The sequence below is a fragment of the Strix aluco genome, chromosome 8 (genome assembly GCF_031877795.1).
Source record: "Strix aluco isolate bStrAlu1 chromosome 8, bStrAlu1.hap1, whole genome shotgun sequence".
Lineage (NCBI taxonomy): Eukaryota > Metazoa > Chordata > Aves > Strigiformes > Strigidae > Strix > Strix aluco.
The window spans coordinates 3,479,421-3,494,514 of NC_133938.1; the positions used below are offsets into that span (position 1 = coordinate 3,479,421).

Sequence of the window (15,094 nt, forward strand, 5' to 3'; positions counted from 1 at the left end):
TACACTTGTTGGTGGAGCTGTGATTGAAATGCAGACACCCCAGGTGAGGGTTATACAGAACATATTGTTCAGCTCTCAGGAATTATAACCTAGCAAGGAAAATGCTCTCCTCCTTTTCATCCTCCCTTTCGTTATTCACTCCTAGCACGCCCATGGTTTTCACATGTCTGTGCGTCCTTCTGTGTTAACTTTGGTAACAGGGGAGTTAAGAACAATTAATTCTAGATGTGACCCCAGCACTACTTTGGGAACTGACTTAGAGCGCATATTGTAAGGAGACCGTGGCTCTGGCCATATGTGTGTGCAAATATAGACACAGTGCCATTTGGTACTTGAAAATTTGTTAGTCAAAGAGATCTAATCTTGTCAGCAACAGTAGTCAGACTGTTTACTAACAAGCACTCTTACACCCTGGAAGGCTCTGAGGGACCCGATTCTGCTTCTAAAGACGCTATGGGAAGATGCTCATGTTGGGGTTGGAAGGTCATGTGTTCCAGAGATGCTCAGGACTTCTGTGCTTCATACAGTTTACCCAAAGTTGGTGGTTTGGTTTTCAAGTTATTAATATTGTCTGCTCCAAGTCAGTTCTTGCTCCAGCAGAGCGGCTGGCCTTCAACCCTCATGTTCTTGGCCTGTTTTAAGCTTGGCATTACAGTCACACATTTGACGATGACCTTAACTGGCCATTGATAATACTTCTTTTGACATCACCCAGGGTTGCTTTGTAGTTGAACAGAGTCACATTGTAGTACTGCAATACTGGTTGTTGGATTATTACCCAGCTACAGTGGAGGGTGACTGGAAATACTGTTTGCAGAGAGCAGTTTATGCTTTGAGAGGACCCACACTGATAATACTGGGTTTGTTCTGTGATGCTGCTTCTGGGTTTGGGGTTAAAAAGGGTGCTAAGAATGCATTTGAAATGCTTTGTTTTCAGATATCACAAGCTGGGAACTGGATTTAATCCCAACACCTTAGACAAACAGAAGGAGAGGCAAAAGGGACTCCCCAAACAGATCTTTGAGTCTGACGAAGCTCCAGATGGCAACAGTTACCAGGATGAACAAGTAATGTACCTGTAAAACCTTACTACATAAAACCTAATTTGTAGTCGCATTTTAAAAGTGCAGGGCCTTTCTCATTATAAGTTGCTTTTAATTTTTGAATCTCAGGATGACCTTAAACGACGTTCAATGTCAATTGACGATACTCCCCGGGGCAGCTGGGCATGCAGTATTTTTGATCTGAAGAACTCCCTTCCAGATGCCCTTCTCCCAAACCTACTGGACCGAACCCCAAATGAAGAGATTGACCACCACAATGAAGACCAGAGGAAGTCCAGTAGGCATAAGGAGCTTTTTGCACTACATCCAGCACCAGATGAGGTATTTCTATATACCTGTGAGTGAGACTGAAAAAATTAAGGATATAGGGAATGTGAAATTTGTCAGTCTGCCACGGATTTAAAGGAGTTAAGATCACCTGTGTTTAATGTCCATGAGAACCTTAGCTGTTTTGTGGGTGACATGTTTTTTAGCATATTGTCTTGCCATAGAGATGACTTTCTGAAGATTGGCTTTCCATTATAGTTATGCAATCCCTTGTAATGTAGAAATATTAAAGGGATTTAATTTAGCATATTTATAGCTGGTGATGAATGCAATGTGCTGGTAAACCTTGAATTAAATTGGTGTTAGTGTCTTAAAAGAAAAAAGTGATACATAAGTTTGCTTCATAACGCTGTTAGTGGGTTTGTACAAGTGGTGTGTCTCTAATTTCAGGAGGAGCCTATAGAACGACTTAGTATCCCTGAAGTACCCAAAGAACACTTTGGCCAAAGACTCCTGGTGAAGTGTTTGTCCCTTAAGTAAGTATCACTCCAACAGACAGCTGCATTACAGAGACTGAGAATTTAAATCTGCTCTTGTATCCGCATACATCCTGATGTATCTTGTATCCACGTGCATCTGTTTATTACTCTTGAAGGGATGTAACATTGTTTGGTTTGGTCTTAGGCTTAAAGGTTAGTTCTGTGAAGGACAAGTTACACAGTACGGAGCAACAGACAGTTTTATCTTCAAGACTTTCTTCATATTGGTGTGACACAGAAAATATTCACCTTCCTTGGCTTTTCTCTGTGCTGCTTTGCAGCCAGTCTGTAGCTATACCTGTTCCATGATGCTAGCACACAAGCTGCGCTGTGCTGCGCTCGTTTGGGGCTCTGAAGTTGGCCATTGGTGGTCAGCTCTGTAACAGGGATGTTTAAGAGCAGTGAAAAAAAAAAAGTTTAAAAATGCTTAAGCCTTAAAACATAAGACAACCAAAGATTAGCCGAAGTTTAGGCTCAACAACCTTGACTGTGTCCCTTTAAGAGTGAAGACTTTATATACTTAGCAAGCATTAACTGGAGGAATAGAAACCTGTTAAACAAGTTTAATGAAGTGGAGCTCCTGAATATAGGGTTACCTGCAGCTGGTTCATTGCCTATAACTCTTCTCTAATAACACAAGGTAAAATTTTACTGTTATTCCCTTGGAGAAATAAAGTACAAAACTGATTTTCCACACTGCTGTATTCATCTTCTGTGTCCTCAGTTAGGTCAACCCTTCTTATTAGAGAGCTCCAGTTAGACTACATTGCAGCTCATAACTGAGATATATGTGTGGGACATATCTCCTGCTTGTAGAGTACTCCAGGACCTAATATAGCCATAGAGATGAACTGATTTTGCTGCCTTTTATGAACTGGAACAACATAATACGCAGTAGCAGTGGAGCTTCCTCTCCAAAGGATGGTGTCTTTAGCATAAATAACTTAAATGCTGGATATTAATGATTTCTGCTATTTTGAGCATCTCTTGTTGACTGTAAATTTATAGCAAATCTGCCCAAGTACATGCTTGTTTGTGTACCACAGTAATCTCTGAAACTGTACTTGGTTGTAAGAGCTAGCGCTCAAGATAGTGCTACCTTTGTGGCACTAAGAGAAGTATGAAGTCTCTTCCCCAGGGAGTTTTTCAGTCCAAGCAGAAATGTGGGTAAACCAAAAGGATTACCATAGTGGTAGGATGACCTAAGCAGGGTCATCTTCAGGTTAATCTCCCCTTTGATGCAAAACTAAAGAAAATACCTGTTTGATGATGCAGTCTTGTATGATGATGTTCTCTCTGGGCTGAAAAGCTGAGAGCTCTGTGTGAGGGCTGGGTTCTGGGAGATCCCACCATGGATTGGGCATTAGTTTCATGGAGAGGCTGTGCAGACGGGAGAATGGTGGTTCAGTTCCTGCTCGCTTTGGTGCAGGGACAAGTTTTTAATGTTTTTTTCCTTCTTTAACTTCCCAGGTGAGTTAACGATGAGTTTAGCTCAATTTGGTAGGTTAGTGTTTTCATTGGAAGTGTTTCAGTTATCATGAGTACTTGATAACAGTTGTTCTGAAAGACTTAATGCCTTTTTGAGGAGAGTTTTTGAGATCTTGGTGTTTTCTGACAAAAGTGAAATGTTGAAAAATGCAGAATAGCTGTCCCTGACTCTCCACAGGAAGGAGCTTTCTGGTCAGTAACGCTGAGAGGAGTGGTCAGCCATTTAGCCATACCAACAGGTCAGCATAGTAAATTAGCACATATAGGGCAGCTTCTCAGGGTAATCAGAGGAGCTAAGTGGTCCAGCTATCCCAATTCATAATTCCTTTCCCTTTAGGAAAGCTATTAGATTGCTTTGCTTAGCTTTTGAATGACGCTTGAAGAAGATAAAAGCATTTGTAGAATTATATTTTATGTCCTGTGACGCTGTAGCCAACCTTTCTGTTGGGTCAGTGTGTTGAAACGGCTTTTAGAAGGTTCAGGGAGCACCAGTGTGCGTCCTGGTGGAAGGGAGCAGAGGCAATGCAGAGGAGTGGGGGGGAAATGGGAGAGCGAGACCTCTTTTTTCAGCAGGAGCAAGCTCTTAGGTTGGCTCAGCTGTTCCTGACACCTCGGCTTAACAGTGGTCAGCCGTCACCTTACGTAGGAAGGATTTGGAGAGGGGGGTAGGTTATTCTTTCTTACAAAATGCAAGTCAACTGATTTTCTGTTTCTTTCTTTCAAGATTTGAAATAGAAATTGAGCCCATTTTTGCAAGTTTGGCTTTGTATGATGTTAAAGAAAAGAAAAAGGTAGGTTTTTAATTACTTGAGTGATGACATTTCCACCGAAGCATTACAAACCTGTACTTAAAAAAAAAAAAAAGGGAGGAGTTAATTCTGGAAACAAAGCTTTATGAAGACAGTGGTTCTGTCCTGGTTGGAAGAATGATGAAAGCATTTTGTGAACTATCTTGTGTGTTCTTCCTCTGCTTAGTAAAACAGTTGAAGTATAACCACTTTTCTAAAAATATTATCTAATACGTGAGTGCCTGAAATCAGAATATATATATCGTCCAATCTTGGCTTTCAAAAGTCTCTTCCCCAGAGAGAACTCAAGTAACTGAAACCTTTTATTTAGATTAAGTTTTTATGACTTTCTTAATGTCTTTTTCGTGATTCAGCATGGTATGTGTCCAAGTAACATTTTAATAATGCAGAAGAAAGTCATACATGCTAAAATTGCTAAAATCTAAACAAAACTGAGGAGTCTTTTCAAGATGTAAGTTATAGGAAATGCAAAATACATTTATTCCCCTATTTATGTTCTGTATTTAATATTTGAAGAGTCTCTTAGTTTTCCTAATTCAAGATATTAGCAGTAGTAGAGAGAAAAATGTTAAAAATATGCATTTTGACATTTATCTCTTTAAGACTTGAATTTAATGCATCGAGTTTTAAGTTATGTAGATGAGAGTATGTGGAATATTATGTGAACTTTGTTTAATATTTAAATCACATTTCATAAGCCAATTTTATCATCTCATTACTCCATTTTTTTTTCTCTAACGTAGTAAGTTCTTTAGTGACCTCTGGTGTTGATAACCAGCTCACATTCATTTTGGCTTTGAAGCCTTGATACGGTCGAGGGTTTGGTGTTTCAGTGTAGAAAGCTCACTGTCTGTCTTTCAAGATGTGTAGTTTTTTTCTTTTTCTGTGGATGATCTTAAAGATAATGTTCTATTTTGATACTTTGATACTTTCAATTCAGACAGCAATTGTAATTCCTACTCCTGTGATGGAACTACATGAGCTGGAGGAAATTTTATAGGTAGTGTGTACTGTTTGCTCCATCCCCTTTGTCCTTTCCCACCGTCCTGCCTTGATTTCTTAATGAAAAGGCATTTTTTTTTCTTTTTATACATGGTTTAAAAGGGGGCATAGTTGGTAGTTTTTACTTGTGTTTTGAAATTGTCTGTTGTGTTTATGAAGAGTTTACTAATAATAAGAATTATAACTAATGTTTGAAGCTACCCCATTTCTTCCTTAGATTTCAGAAAATTTCTACTTTGATTTAAACTCTGAACAAATGAAGGGAATGCTTCGTCCACATGTCCCCCCTGCTGCTATATCCACGCTGGCCAGATCTGCCATCTTTTCTATCACTTACCCCTCTCAAGATGTCTTTCTGGTAATAAAGGTAAGAAATGCCAGAGAAATTTGAATTATTATTGTCTCTTGTTTTCTATTTAAAATAAAATACAAGCCTGGCTGACTAGTTGACTTCTTATTTACATTTGGAGAGCGGAATTAGATTCTCAAAACCGTAAGCACCGGCAGCACAGAATTCTGTTTTGTTTCAGGTTTTCTTAGTTAGTACATTAAGTTCCGTTGTAACAGAAACAGTTCAGTGGAGATACGCATTGTTGTATTACTGGAGAAACTGAAAAGAGCACAAAGGTTTGCTTGATATAGAGCAGCTTTCTGGGGCTTGACCTTGGTTTTCATATGAAACAATGTGCTGACTCCTTAAGATGATGGATAAGTGAGTGATTTAAAAATATATATTGATCTGAATCTTGATTTCAAAAATGATATATGCCCTTAAGCCAGATTTTCAAATGTCTCTAAGAATTGAAATTGCTAAGAGAGTGAGATCTGTAACTGAAATAAAATGCCACATTGGTCACTCCTGGAATAAAATATACAAAGATAAAAGTTATTTTCTCTTCTTTCATTTGATTCAATGAGTGCACAAATGTTACTAGTTCAGATTGGCATTTGAATCAGTTTTTTTGGCTGGCCTCTGCATCAAAATCATCCTGTTGTAAAAAAGAGAAGTTCAATACATGTTTTCAGTTCACAGGCAGTGATTGCCTGCTAGCTAAGCGCTGTGTTTTGAGAAGCCTGTTGACTGAGGTGCGTGCAAGTTCTTCATGAACCGCTTATTATGTGAGGAATAAGCTTTTGAAAATTAATTAAGGCTTTGTGGCATGACAGAACAGTCCTAGGTGAGAATAAGGCTTTCACTAGTGTTGGAGCATATTCTGATCTCCAATTTTTGGTATTCTGAATTCCTTCTGAAAATCACGTTCTCCCTGTGCACACGTAGTCGCTCTTCTGATTTTTACAAGATATGAGGAAGAGAGAACCCCATATTTATGAGATGGGGATTTGTCTGAAAGATCTTGTGACTGCACGTTAGTGCTGGTGAAACCAGTGATCCAAGGGCAGCTGGTGGCTTAGGTGATTTTTGCATTTGATGATGGAAAGGATATAGTCAGGGATAAATAAGATGGGTGCATTACATGCCTTACCCCATGAATTTTCACATGGGTCTAATCTCTGGGAAACCACTTTTCAGACAGCTGGTATTTCTAGCATGAACTCACCAGGGAGTGCAAGATTTGACGGAAAGTAGTTTTATTCTTTATATTGTGGTAGCCTCGTGGAGTTCTACTAATAGACAAGTATGAATGGCACTTTATAAGCATGGGAGAAGTTTAAAGATATTCTAATCTTATAACAGCATGTGCAGAGTAGCGGGCGTGGGAGGGAGGGCCAGGATGCTTCTGAAAGAAGCAAGTCTTCGTGCATGTGATAGGGAAGATATTTCTATCAGAAACTGAGTGTTAAGCAGTTTTGTGTTACTCGGAGACTTCAGAAGCAAGCATCTACTCTTTGGCTAACTTTAATTATTTGATTATTTCATTATTTGATTTGAAAACCCACTGATTTAAAGTAGCGCTTGTTTTAGGTGAGCACATCTGAGTCAGCTTTTTGTGCTGCTGCAATAGGACCTTAATATGGAGAACATAAATAAGAACAGAATTCTGAAAAGATGATGCTGAAGACAGTGTAAGCTGTCTTTAAGACCTTAAAAATGAGCTGAAAGTGGCTCTAGAACAGATCAAACCAGAGTGAAGTGGTATATGTTCCCTTTGAACCTATATTTTACACTTGTGATTCAGTTATAGCTGGAGATCTGGGAACTTATTGGTTCTAACAACCTGAGTGCAGTGCTTGTTCCCTGACTCACAAAGGGAAATCAAGCTTTAACTCTTTTGAAAGAATGTTTTTGCTTCCCAGTGTTTAATTTAACAATCCTTGCTGGATACGTGTCCTTATAATGGTTCATTTTCCCTTCTCAGCTGGAAAAAGTATTACAGCAGGGAGATATTGGGGAGTGTGCAGAGCCTTATATGATTTTTAAAGAATCTGATGCTGCAAAGGTAAGAATTTTTCTGATGTTTTGATTATATTTGGCCACAAACACTTTAAGGCATTTTGTTATTAACAAATTAAACATACATTATTTTCTTTTACCTACGACTTAACAGCCATTGATACTGTTCCTGTCCTTAAAAGGTTCCATTTTTAATTAAGAATCTAGTCAAATTCTAAAGGCCAAAAAAGAGTCAGAGACCCCTGAATCTTGATGCCTTATTGGGGTAGAGTAGTTAAAGGTCATCAGTTTTTGTAGCTGACAGGGGAGATGTGTGGTTACCATCAAGCTCAGTCATCTGTGATTCCCTTTCCCAAAGGATCATCTGTGTGCTTGTAGCTGGGTCAAGTGAAGGCAGCCTTTGATGTGAATTTGCAGTAAAATTTCAACTTTTCCATTGCTTCTGCAGCTTAACCCCATCACAGTACCTCTACCTTCCTCTAGAAGGGTTATAAAGTGGATGAAATATAGAGGTTCTCCATCAGGCCTAGTTTTGAATTGCAGTGCATTTTTCGTTCTTTTTTTCTGCTATTTTCTGCTGATTTTTCTTTTTCCTAATATTGTAAAGAAGAGCTGCCCTCAACAGCAGGATGAAGCTGTCCTTTTTACATGTAGGAAGGGTAATTTTAAATTTTTATACTTTAGTGTTTGTTTTTTCTCATTAACAGCATTCCTTTAATTCCTGCCTTCAATGGTTTGAGCATTGTCCTGTGCATTAAAGTCCTGGGCGTCTAAAAGTGCAGTGGATGCCATAGACCTGCCCCAATTTCACTGATTCTTTGTCTTTCCTTCACATGTTTAAATGCAACCTGTCTCCTTGCAGGACTGAAAGCAGAGGTTTCCCCACAGGGAAGAATGCCATCTTACTCTCTGCTGTTGGCAGCTGGTTGCTTGTTGTAGTGCCTTGGAGTTTGGGTGGAAATGTCAGGTTTGGTAGGTTCAGAAGCAAACAGGAATGCTGGTAGCACTTGCAGAATTCAGTGGCACCTGGACTATGGCCTTTCCTCAGTCTTTTCACCCACAGTCTACTATTTGTTTTTCTGAAGTTCTTTCTCCAGTATGACAGGGGTTATAGCATAGCAAATCTCTGATTTTACTAGCAGTCAGAAGGAGAAATCTCTAACTTGAGCTCTGTATGTTATTTTACAACTCTAGTTCGTAAGTGCAAGTGAGCTTGGAAAGAAAACCTTGGGTACACAGAAGGTGAAGCAGTGCTTCTGAGCCTCAGAAATGGTTCCTAATTTCTTGTACAATTGGGTTGAACCAAGTGAAGATCAAGAGGTAATAGTGAGGACTGGATGAAGGGCAAAAGAGAGATGACAGCCCTTCTAGTGATCAGAGGCTTTCCATTATGCTTTTTTCAAAGGAGCTAGGATGTTCTTTTCTTGTTTTCAATCAAACGCTGACAAAGTTTTGCCTTCCTAAAGTTCTAATGTATTTTTAGCTGAAGAAGTTCACATTTTTGTCTCTCTCTGTCTTTATCTCACTGCACCACAATATGAAAAATGGGTATTTTTCACGTCAGGTATATACATAACAAGAGTGAAAAACTACATTTCCTGTGATCAATAAGTTTGCATGTGCCTAAGTGAAATTTTGGAATTGGATTTTCAGGACGCTTGGGAATGTAGGTGAAAAGGTGGTATTTCAAGATCTCCTTCCCAGCAAGGTGCATAAGCATGTCCTGAACTAGAAGAATGTGAGCAACAGAGCTCTCTTGTTATCCAGCCCCCTGTCTGGGGACTTCTTAAAGGCCTGTAGGTAACAACCTTTCTAAAGCAAAAAATTGCTCTTTAGTATGCTGAATTATGGAAAAGTCCTCTCTTACTCCTTTTTTTCCTCAACAAAATTAGTATGATACTGCTCGTTTGAGGCATGTTTTGAGTTCCCCATGCAACTCCAGATGATCTGAGCACCCGCTGCATAAAATCACGTTAAGAAAGGCCATTTCAGACTTCATACAGTAAGATTCAGCTTTTCCTGAAAGGCTAGTGGGCAGATGAGCTCCCTGGGGAGGTTTAAGAGCATGAAGGCGGCTGCTCTCTCATGCTGTCCTGTGTCTGGTGCAGTTGGCCTGATAGTGGTTTTGTGAAGCAGAAGTCCGTTTGCGTAGCACCTAATGATCCTCCTCTAGAAGGTGCTATTGAAGCACAAAATCACTGCCAGTTAGACAAGATACCATTGTTACTTACTGATCTTGCTAAACGAACCTTTGTTCCTATTCCTTTCCTTTTAATCTCTTGGATTGAACATTTTCTTCACAGAATAAGGAAAAGTTGGAAAAGCTGAAATGCCAGGCAGAACAGTTTTGCCAAAGACTAGGCAAGTATCGAATGCCTTTTGCCTGGACAGCCATTCACTTAATGAACATTGTGAGCAGCGCTGGAAGTTTGGAAAGAGATTCCACAGAAGTAGAAGTTGGCACAGGAGGTACAGTATCCAGCATCTGCATGAGGGAATCTGGATAAATCCAGAGTTTACTGAAGTCTTGATTCATACCCTGTAGCTGCCATTGTTCCTTTTATCGCTTTCCTCCCACTGCCCTAGGCCTTCTGATAGTCTTGGGTCATGGTTGAAATAAAACAGAAAAGTCCATGATAACAAATGAATTTATCTTTCAAGGATTTTACAAGCAAACCATCTGTTATATTATTTAAAACCAGGCTTCTAAGACTGAGAGAGCGTTACAGGCTGATGAACATTTTCCAAAGGAGTGGATTAATCTTTGTGAACCACATAGCTCATCTGAAACTGCTCTTCAGCATCCCCAAAACTGCCAACTTCATCATCTTTCAGAGCAAGAGAAATACATAAATCTCCACACGATAAAGACTTTTATAATAGCAGTAAGGCACTGGGGTGAGGTTGCTGTGAGAGGAGCAGAAGTAGTCAGCTGTGCTTCATAGCCTCCTGATGCCTCAGGAGTGTGATTGTCTTAGCATAACCACCTCTTCTATCATGCTTATTGCATAATTTCCAAATGCAGCACCTATCTTCTTGTGTAGAAAATCCTGGTTGGAACAAAGTAGGCTCTGGGACTACTGTTTTTCTTCTTTCTTTTAATTCTTCCTCTTATTTTTATTTTTTGAAGAACGTAAGGGGTCGTGGTCGGAGAGGCGGAATTCCAGTATTGTTGGGAGGCGTTCATTAGAGAGAACCACAAGTGGGGATGAGGCTTGCAATTTGACCAGTTTTAGACCAGCTACTCTGACAGTGACAAACTTCTTTAAACAGGTATTGTATGAAGCTATCTAATAAAGGAGTTGCTCCTTGGACGGAGCAATTTGATCATGTGAAGTCAGTTTAGACCCAAATGATTAGTTTGTGATGCTTTCAATGCATGTAATGTCTGCTCCCTGATCACAGGGTATCTTTGAACAGCACTGGGTTTATTACATCACGTGCTTAATTCTGCCAGCAGTGTGTCCACAGTCAATTGGTGGATTCTTTCAGTAAGTTTACTGTGAATAATTACGTTACGGAATTTGAAATTATTAGCTGGTTTTGACTCGAATGATAAAACATTGTCATGGCATAGTGACTTAACCACTCCAGCTAACAGAACTGGGTCTCCCCAGAAGCACACCAGTTTATTTTGCTCCAGGTTGGAAAAATCACTGCCTGGCCTTCTGGTAAACGTTTTTTGGAAAACTGCTCATAGAAGCAAGTTCACAAAAACTGAGGATAACTTCTTTGGGTTAGCATGTGCCAAAAAGTATTCCAGATATTTGTCCTAGTCTAGGAGTTGCATAGCCATTATCACAACGGTCAGTTGACTCCTTTGGTTTCACTGGGTGATAGACAATTCCATTGACACATCAGAACCAGGTTCATCCATGGGATTTGAGGTTGGCATCAGTTCCCTGGACACATCCAGAGATGCTTGAGAAAACAAAGCATTTTACTTCCAACGCTGCTTTGCTGAGTGGCAGCTCTTCTTAGCCAGAGCTTGGGGTTTTCCTGAGAAGCAGTAGAAGACATGATTAAACAGAGTAAAATTTTTAGTTAAGCTTAGAAAATGGTTTCAGTTCATTAATTTTTGCTAAGATTTGCTTAATGCCACATCTGGTTAAGGAAAATTGTTATTTCAATGTCACCTTTGTGTATAAAAAGGGATTTAATAGTGTACAACCAGATTTTTTTTTTTTTTTTTGACTGATTTCTCAATTTGGAATACAAAGATTTAGATCCTATATATTGAAAGCTGGTTAAACCCTTTTTTTTTCTCCTGTTTGTTTTGGTTACGTGCCACTCTCGCTGTGGGTAGCCATCCAAAGTCTGCTCTTAAATAAAGTAGTGTAAATAAGGAGAAATGTCATCAAGGGCATCAAGTTATCCTGGTGCAAACCATGTAAGTGGCAGGTGACTCATACCTCTGGTGCTCTGTGCTTTCCTGAAACTCAGTGTGACTGAAACTGGGCTCTGTGAATGGTATCTCTGGGGTCTTGGTGACACAGAGCTGCACAGGAGTTTCCTTTTATTTGGGGTGTTAATAAGATCCAGTTCTGCAATGTATTCACCCAAAATGTAGAAAGGAAGAAGAAAAAGGTATTACACCATTGCTAATGCAGCCATTTCACTGACCATGTTCTGCAGCCCACTTTGTAATATACACCCGTTCAAACCTGGTCACTAAGTTAGTAATGATTTACAGAAGCATATATTTATTTACTTTGTCAAGGTTGTTTTCACTTGACAACTTTGAGACAGTTGTTTTATTAATCTGTCCTTTAAAAATTGCTTAACGTTGATTTAGGATTTTAATTTTCTGATTCTTCCGTATCTTTTATTTTTTATTTTCCCTTCCTTTTCTCTCATTGAGTACAATTAATTGAATACTACCCAGCGTTTTTCTCCTTCCATTTGCTTCTTTTTTCATACTGTGATTTATTACATTTATTGCCAGATATCTTCTGCTTTTGGATAGTTACAGAGTGACAGAGTCACATTTTCTATAACATTTCCAAAATGAACAAAATTCTGAACTACTAGAATGTGGCACAAGGAAGACTGACAACAGAGTCCTTCCACTACCCACTGTTTCTTAACGCTTCTCGTGAAGTGTCTTTGAGACTCATACCAAGGAAAAGGCAGAGGAGAGGGCATGAGGATCACTACCTGAATGACGGATACTTTTTCAAACTATTATACTTGCTAAAAATTGGATATTTTGGGGGAATCTTTTAACAGCCATTTTCAGTTTTGAAAAAGATAATATTGATGGGGAGAGAAAAGGTTTTCAATGAGAAGTTCCTGCAGCTGTCATGATGATTAATAAGGAAAAAAGGAAGGAAAAAGGATGGAGAAATGAACTGTAATTTAGCATGTTAATGTTACCACCTTCCTCTGGGAAGGTACATTTTAATATCAGAGGAAAGAGACTATAGTGTTAGATGTTTATTCATTCTCTCGCAGTCCTGAAGGGTTGTGTGGATAACGATTTTCTTCCCAACGTCCAACAGGAGGGTGATCGCCTGAGCGATGAAGATTTGTACAAGTTCCTTGCTGACATGAGACGGCCATCGTCAGTGTTACGGAGATTGAGACCTATCACAGGTATTGAACGAGATCTTTTTGGCTCACAGGTGTTAAGGCATTTGGTTAGTCCTTCCCCATTGCCACCCAGTTCTTATAAGGGAGCAGATGAAGAAACCCTAAGAATTCATAGGCAGCAATCCCATGAGCACTAAAGATGTCATTTTGGCAGGTTTCTCACTAGTACGCATGCCCAGGCAGCTCCTGTCACACTGAGAGAAGTCTCTGTGAGGAGAGGATGCAAACCCCAAAGCCCTAAACCCAGCAGGGGCTGAGGAGCCTCTGTTTTCCTGAGTAAAATACCACTCTCTAGCTGAGAGGAGATCTCTCTCCTGGCTCCCACTTGGTTAATAGGAACAGGCTCCACCTCTGTTTGAGAAAGGGAAATAAAAACGCTGGCACAACAGCAGTGAAACATCACTGGTCCCTGACCTGTGCTATTCCTGACAATATTTACTTAACCTGTTCTTAAAAATCTCCAGTGACAGCAATCCTACCACTTCCTTAAATCATCTCTCGTAGCACTCAGCTGTCCTTGTAATGAGGTTGGGTACTAAGTAAACTTTGCAAAATTATCTTGCTGCAAATTAATCTGATTACAGTCTGTCATGCCCTCAGGGCAGTTATCACAACCTTTCAAGTACTTAAATGCTGTTATTAGTTCATTCTTACTTGCCTCTATTTTGTAGCCTAACCAATCTCAGGTTTTTTTTCAATCCTCCCTCAAAAGGTTGTGATTTTAAAATTGCCTGTTACTCTCTGCTAGAGTTTCTTCCATCTGTCCATGCTTTTCTTCAAGCATGATGCTCTAAACTGGTTATGCTGCTCCTCCTAAGACCTCATGCCAAGCAAAGCAGACTAATTTGTCTTCAGTGCCTTACACGACACTGCACTAATATTTCTTAGAACAGTTGTAGCTTTCTTCTGGACATTGGCTTATTGTCACTGCTGTCACCCAGCTCTTTTCTACAGAGTTGATCCATGCCAATTTTTTTTTTTTTTTAAATGTTTGTATGTTTGGCTTCTCCTTCTTAATATAAATCCTTTGCTCTTCTTATATTTCACCTTAGTCATTCAATGCCATTTCTCCCACTCTCCCGTCTTCCAAATTTTTATAATCATTCCAGCCTCAGTGCCACCACCAACAATGTGTGCTCTCAGTACTGTCAGCTGACTTCCTAAGGAAAATATTCAACAATCTTGGTGCAGATTAGCTTTTAGCAACTCCTGATGTATCCTTCCGGTTTGGTAGGCAAGATTCCTGATGAGACTTTGAGTATTGTTTTTAACAATAGTTGGGCCTCACAGTAATATTATCTAGACTGTATTTCCCCAACTTGCCTAAAAGAAGCATTTGGGACTTGTTAAGATACAGCTTTTCTGTTGGTTCTCGTTATCTGGTACCCCATTGCCCTAGATATCAGTTTGAATCACTGTTATTTGTTTCTAACAAATCCACATTGGCTGTAATTTAGCATTTGTTTGTTTATGAAATTAATATATAGAATATTAACCCAAAGAAACAAAGCATGAATATGCTTTTTAATTTAAATTTTGTGTTTATTGTAATAAAATCACTTTCTTCTTACAGCTCAATTAAAGATAGATATATCTCCAGCTCCAGAGAATCCCCATTATTGTCTAACTCCAGAGTTGCTACAAGTCAAACTTTACCCAGACAGCAGAGTTAGACCTACAAGAGAAATCCTGGAGTTTCCTGCCAGGGATGTCTACGTTCCAAATACCACATACAGGTTAGAGTTTTGAAATACATTTCACATTTCAGGGCCTGACACTGGCAAGTCTAGAAATTCCTACCTTATCTACTTCATTGCAAAACTTGCTGTATCAATAGATCTGCTGTGCCAGAGGCACAAAAAGAGTCTAGACTGACACAGCAGAAAATACACGGTTGTGAAGGGACAAACATATTTGCATAAAACTTGGCTGTGAATTCACAGTGAAATTTAGTTGAATTCTTTTCAGTTTTATTTAGGT

At 39.4% G+C, this 15,094-nt stretch overlaps 1 protein-coding gene across 10 annotated transcripts in view; it reads left to right on the forward strand.

Annotated features, from left to right (window-relative positions):
- DOCK7 (dedicator of cytokinesis 7) overlaps positions 1–15,094 on the forward strand; it is a 106,664-nt gene that overhangs the window by 26,797 nt on the left and 64,773 nt on the right. For all 10 annotated transcript variants that reach the window (XM_074831839.1, XM_074831840.1, XM_074831841.1 and 7 more), the window contains exons 5-14: positions 938–1,067; positions 1,173–1,385; positions 1,782–1,867; positions 4,083–4,149; positions 5,387–5,536; positions 7,488–7,568; positions 9,826–9,991; positions 10,653–10,795; positions 13,024–13,117; positions 14,688–14,850. In XM_074831839.1, coding sequence (XP_074687940.1) covers positions 938–1,067; positions 1,173–1,385; positions 1,782–1,867; positions 4,083–4,149; positions 5,387–5,536; positions 7,488–7,568; positions 9,826–9,991; positions 10,653–10,795; positions 13,024–13,117; positions 14,688–14,850 — 1,293 coding nt within the window. The remainder of the gene's footprint in view (positions 1–937; positions 1,068–1,172; positions 1,386–1,781; positions 1,868–4,082; positions 4,150–5,386; positions 5,537–7,487; positions 7,569–9,825; positions 9,992–10,652; positions 10,796–13,023; positions 13,118–14,687; positions 14,851–15,094) is intronic.